The sequence below is a fragment of the Trichechus manatus genome, unplaced genomic scaffold (assembly GCF_000243295.1).
Source record: "Trichechus manatus latirostris isolate Lorelei unplaced genomic scaffold, TriManLat1.0 scaffold00111, whole genome shotgun sequence".
NCBI classification, from domain to species: Eukaryota; Metazoa; Chordata; class Mammalia; order Sirenia; family Trichechidae; genus Trichechus; species Trichechus manatus.
Window position 1 is genome coordinate 2176965 of NW_004444047.1, and position 4873 is coordinate 2181837.

Genomic DNA, 4873 nt, shown 5'->3' on the forward strand with positions numbered 1-4873 from the left:
GGAGAGTCAGAGAGAGAAGGGGAGGGAGAGAGAGAGGGGGGGGGTGAGAGAAGGAGAGTTAGAGAGGGAGGGGGCAGGGAGAGGGAGAGAAACAGATTGAATATGAGCTCTCTCTCTTGCTATAAATTTGGAAAAATTATTGTTTCCTTCTCTCAATTTCCCCAACTCTTAGGAAAACATGGCTATTTGAAGGATAATGCTGGCGGCAGAGAAGCACACAGGGAGATGGAGCAGCTTTTGTGGGTGACTGAGTGTGGGGGCTGAGGCTGGGGGGTGGAGGCCCTCTGCACTGTGTGCCCTGAGATGGAGAGGCATTCAGGAGCCCTGGCATCACAGGAGGGAAGCATAAAGCTGTCTTTATGTTCTGGTCGATGGTCTGGAGAGGCGTCAGATGTTTGTTTCTGGTCTGTTACGAGAATCCTCCACAGGGCCAGAGGCCCCTCCTCACCCTCCTGGGCTCCCACCTGCTAAGGCCGCAGTGGGTCTCCCTGGGCCTCCACCCCGCACTGCCCTCTCCGACGGCACCCTTGGGACCAACCCAGCTCCCTCTGCAGCAGAGCGATTGTTCTCAAATGTAAACCTGGCCCCAGCTCCTCGCTTAACCCTCTGGGCTCTCTAGAGCTCTCTGGCCATGCCTGCCTTCCTCAGCCAGAGCGCCACTTACTTGCCTGTGGCTGATGCCAGGCTGGAAGGCTTGAGGGAAGAACCACATCTGGGTCCCTGTGGGTCCCCAGAGCCCACTCATTTTGAGGAAAGGAATGAGTGATAGATAAATGAGTGAATGAATAAATGAGTAAGTGAATGAAAGTGAGTGAGTGAATGGGTGGGTAGGTGGGAGAGTGAGTATATGAGTGAGTGAGTGAGTGGGTAGGTGAGTGAATGAGTGACAAATGGGTGAGTAAGCGAGTGAGTAGATGAGTGAGTGAATGAGTAGGTGAGTGAGTGATGGATGAGTGAGTGAATTAATGAATGAATGGGTGGGTGGCTGGGTGAGTGGATGAGTGAGTGAATGAGTGAATGAATCAGTAAGTGGATGAGTGAGTGAGTGGATGGATGAGTGAGTTGAGGAGTGAATGGATGAGTGAATGAATGAGTAAGTGAGCTCACCCCTGACCTCTCAGTGGCACCTGCATTATGGTCACTCCTAAGTGGCCTCATGGCGTTTCCCTGCAGGGCGACGTCCTGACCACCAAGTACCAGGTGGACCTCGGGGACGGCTTCAAGGCCATGTACGTGAACCTCACGCTGACTGGGGAGCCTGTCCGGCACCGTTACGAGAGTCCTGGCATCTACCGGGTGTCTGTCCAGGCAGAGAACATGGCAGGGCAGGATGAGGCCGTGCTCTTTGTCCAGGTTAACTGTAAGTCTGCCACCCTTGAAGGCTGCGCACCCTAGGACACGGCCTAGGACAGAGAGGACGTGATCCCTGGGGAAAGCACAGGGAGTCCTTCAGGGCTGCTATAATCCAGGGTGCTCATGATGGGGACCAAGGGCAGGAGTCAGGCCGGCTGGGGTCCAAATCCACACCCCTGGAGACCTGGGAATAGTAGGGTTGGTGGTGATAGTGGGAGAGTGGTGACAGTGGTGGTATTAATGGTTATGGTAAAGACCAAAGTTATGGTAGTGTTGGCAATGGTGGTGATGGTGTAGGTGGTAGAGATGGTGGTGGTGTGGTAAAGGTCAAAGTGATGGCAGTGTTGGCGATGGTGGTGATGGTGTAGGTGGTAGAGATGGTGGTGGTGTGGTAAAGATCAAAGTGATGGCAGTGTTGGCGATGGTGGTGGTGGTGTGGGTGGTAGAGATGGTGGTGGTGTGGTAAAGGTCAAAGTGATGGCAGTGTTGGCAATGGTGGTAATGGTGTAGGTGGTAGAGATGGTGGTGGTGTGGTAAAGGTCAAAGTGATGGCAGTGTTGGCGATGGTGGTGGTGGTGTAGGTGGTAGAGATGGTGGTGGTTATGGCAGTGGTTCTAGAGTTGGTGATGGTGGTGGTGGTGATGATAATGATGGGGGTGTGATGGTAGCAGTGCCTCCTTGGTGGTGATGGTGATAGTGCTGATGGTGATGGTGGTGGAGGTCATGGTGATTGTGGTGATGATGGTGGTGGTGGTGGTGGTATAGGTGGTGATAGTGCTGATGGTGATGGTAGTGGTGGCAGTGGTTTCCAGGTAGCGGTGGGGGTGGGGTTGGGGGTGGTGTTGATATAGGTGGTGGTAGGGGTGGTAGTGATGATAATGGTCATGGTACAGGAGGTGATAATGATGGTAGTTGTAGAGGTGGTGGTCGTGGCAGTAACAATAGTGTTGGTGGTATAGTTGGTGATGGTGGTGGTGATGATGGTGATGGTAGTCACGGTGTTGTTGGTGATGGTGATGGCGGAAGTGATGGTGGTGGCAGTGATGGTGATGGCAGTGATGGTAGTGATGGTGGTGTAGTTGATGGTGGTGGTGATGATGGTGATGGTGGAAAGGGTGGTGGTGGTAGTGACGGTGGTGGTGGCAGTGATGGTGATGATGAAGGTGGTAGAGGTGATGATGATGGTGTAGTTGGTGATGGTAGTGATGGTGGTGGTGGCGGTGATGATAGTGATGGTGGTGGAGGTGGTATAAGTGGTGATGATGTGATGATGGTGACGTTGGTAGTGATGGAGGTGTAGTTGGTGATGGTGATGGTGGTGTAGTTGGTAATGATGACGTTGGTAGTCATGGTGGTATAGTGGGTGATGGTGGAGGTGGTGGTGGTGGCAGTGATGGTGATGGCAGTGGCAGTGATGGTAGTGATGCTGGTGTAGCTGATGGTCGTGGTTGTGGTGATGGTGGTACAGGTGGTGATGGAGATATTGGTAGTGATGGAGGTGTAGTTGGTGATGGTGGAAACAGTGGTGGTAGTCACGATGGTGGTGGTGGTAGTGGAGTTGGTGGGAACAGTGACCAAGAAGCCTCTGAAATGTCCCGTGTCCTGCTGCCCTCTAACGTCCAGCCTTTCTCTGAACCCTGCAGCCCCCCTGCAGGCCCTCTACCTAGAAGTGGTTCCTGTCATTGGTGTCAACCAGGAAGTGAACCTCACGGCTGTGCTGCTGCCCCTGAACCCGAACCTCACCGTCTTCTACTGGTGGATCGGCCACAGCCTGCAGGTGCGCTGGCCCAGAACCCTCACGGCCTTCCCTCCCGCTGCTCACGTCCGGGGTGGAGGGTGGGGACAGGGCACCGCCCAGGCACACAAGGAACGCAGTGCCCGGGGCTGTCCTGGGCTATTGGGGCAGGCACACCCCACCCATCCTTCGTGCAGCTACCGCGAGCGTCCACTTGGGGTCTGCTCTGAGGGCAGTGGACACAGACCCCCCCTTTTCCTGGGGATGTGAACTGGAGACTTGACCTCTGTTAGGACAGGTGTCCCAGGAGGGACAGGAGAGGTGTGTGGGAGCTCCAGGGAAGGGCAGGCCATCTGCAGTGGGGGTCAGGGAAGGCTTCATGGAGGAGGGGTCACTGGGCTGGGCCAGGTCTCAAGGCCTTGCTCAGAGGCTTGTACGCTGTAAGCAGTAGGGAGCCATGGGCAGTTCTTGAGCAGGAGAGTGCCTGAATCAGAAGTCTGTGCAGCTCTGGCTTCGCAGAGCAGGGCTGCCCATCCTCAGGCTTTAGGGCCTCAAGACCCAGAGGGGCCTCCTCCCCTCGCTCAGCAGACCCCCAGGCAGACCCCAGCCCAGCAGCCACAGAGGGCCTGGATGGGGAAGGGCAGGGCTGTAGACTTTGCCTGTGTTTCCTCAGAGTGGGGAGGGCCGAGCAAGGGGCCTGGGCTCTGGGTTTGTGTGTCAGCCCAACGACTTCCAGCTGAGCACTTTGGGGGCGTCCCTTGGTGCCACAGCCCCTGCCTCCCATCTGCTGGGGGGGTCTTCCTGCCTCCCAGGTAACATTGTCCCCACCGTGATGAGTGTCCCCACCCTCACTGCCTGGCCCGAACTGGGCACTGGGCACCAGGATGAAGGCACCATGTTCACACCTGCGGCCACAGGGGCGCAGAGGCCTCGGCCTGGCAGCCTCATCAGGCCCTGAAATGCCACACAAGAGGGGCTCGTGGGCAGCTGTCTGGGTGGGAGGGCACTGGGAGACCTGCACCACACTGCGGCCACAGAGTGAGCTCCCGTTTTAGCGTCCCACCAGCGTAGCTTTGGGGGCATCCCCCAGGCACCCCACTGCCCACCGCCCTGCCCTGGCGGGGCCCTTAACCACCTGTGCCCCGCAGCCACTGCTGTCCCTGGAGAACTCGGTGACCACCCGGTTTGCAGACCAAGGGGATGTGCGCGTGACAGTACAGGCCGCCTGCGGGAGCTCGGTGCTGCAGGACTCCAGGGTGATCCGTGTGCTGGGTGAGTCCTCGGGGTCCTGCGGCCGGTCACCCAGGGGCCCTGGGTGGGGGAGGAGCCAGGTGAGCTACCCTGCCACCTGTGTGGCCCCTGAGTCTCCCAGCCCCTCTGGCCTCAGGTTCTCCTCTGGGGAGCAAACACTGACGTTCCTGGGGTCACAGAGCTCATACCCCCCATTACGTGCGCTTGCACAGCACACAGGTGAGGCCGTGGTTGGGTGACTGACGTGGCCACGCAGCAGGAGGGAGCTGGGCGCCGCTCCAAGGCCCTGCCACTCTGGGCTCCGCCCTGCCACCTGTGGATTCTTATAATGACATCTTGGAAGAGGAGGCTCCATCATGGGGACTTTGCTGAGACCCTTGTCCTGAATCTTGTCCTCGTTACCTGTGCTCACTGGGGCCTCTCAGCCTCTCCCGGAGATGCTTACAATGGAAAAGTAGCTCTAGGAATGAAAGTGCCCCCAGCGCACGGCCGCCTCACCTCACACCCAGGGCACAGCCCTCACCTCACACCCAG

The 4873-nt window shown here is 57.5% G+C and overlaps 1 protein-coding gene across 1 annotated transcript in view; it reads left to right on the plus strand.

Annotated features, from left to right (window-relative positions):
* The window catches only part of SORCS2 (sortilin related VPS10 domain containing receptor 2), a 177001-nt gene that overhangs the window by 157334 nt on the left and 14794 nt on the right, over positions 1 to 4873 (plus strand). Inside the window, exons 23-25 of the mRNA XM_004383549.1 lie at positions 1174 to 1360; positions 2997 to 3130; positions 4237 to 4360. Of these exons, the coding sequence (XP_004383606.1) occupies positions 1174 to 1360; positions 2997 to 3130; positions 4237 to 4360 (445 nt within the window). The remainder of the gene's footprint in view (positions 1 to 1173; positions 1361 to 2996; positions 3131 to 4236; positions 4361 to 4873) is intronic.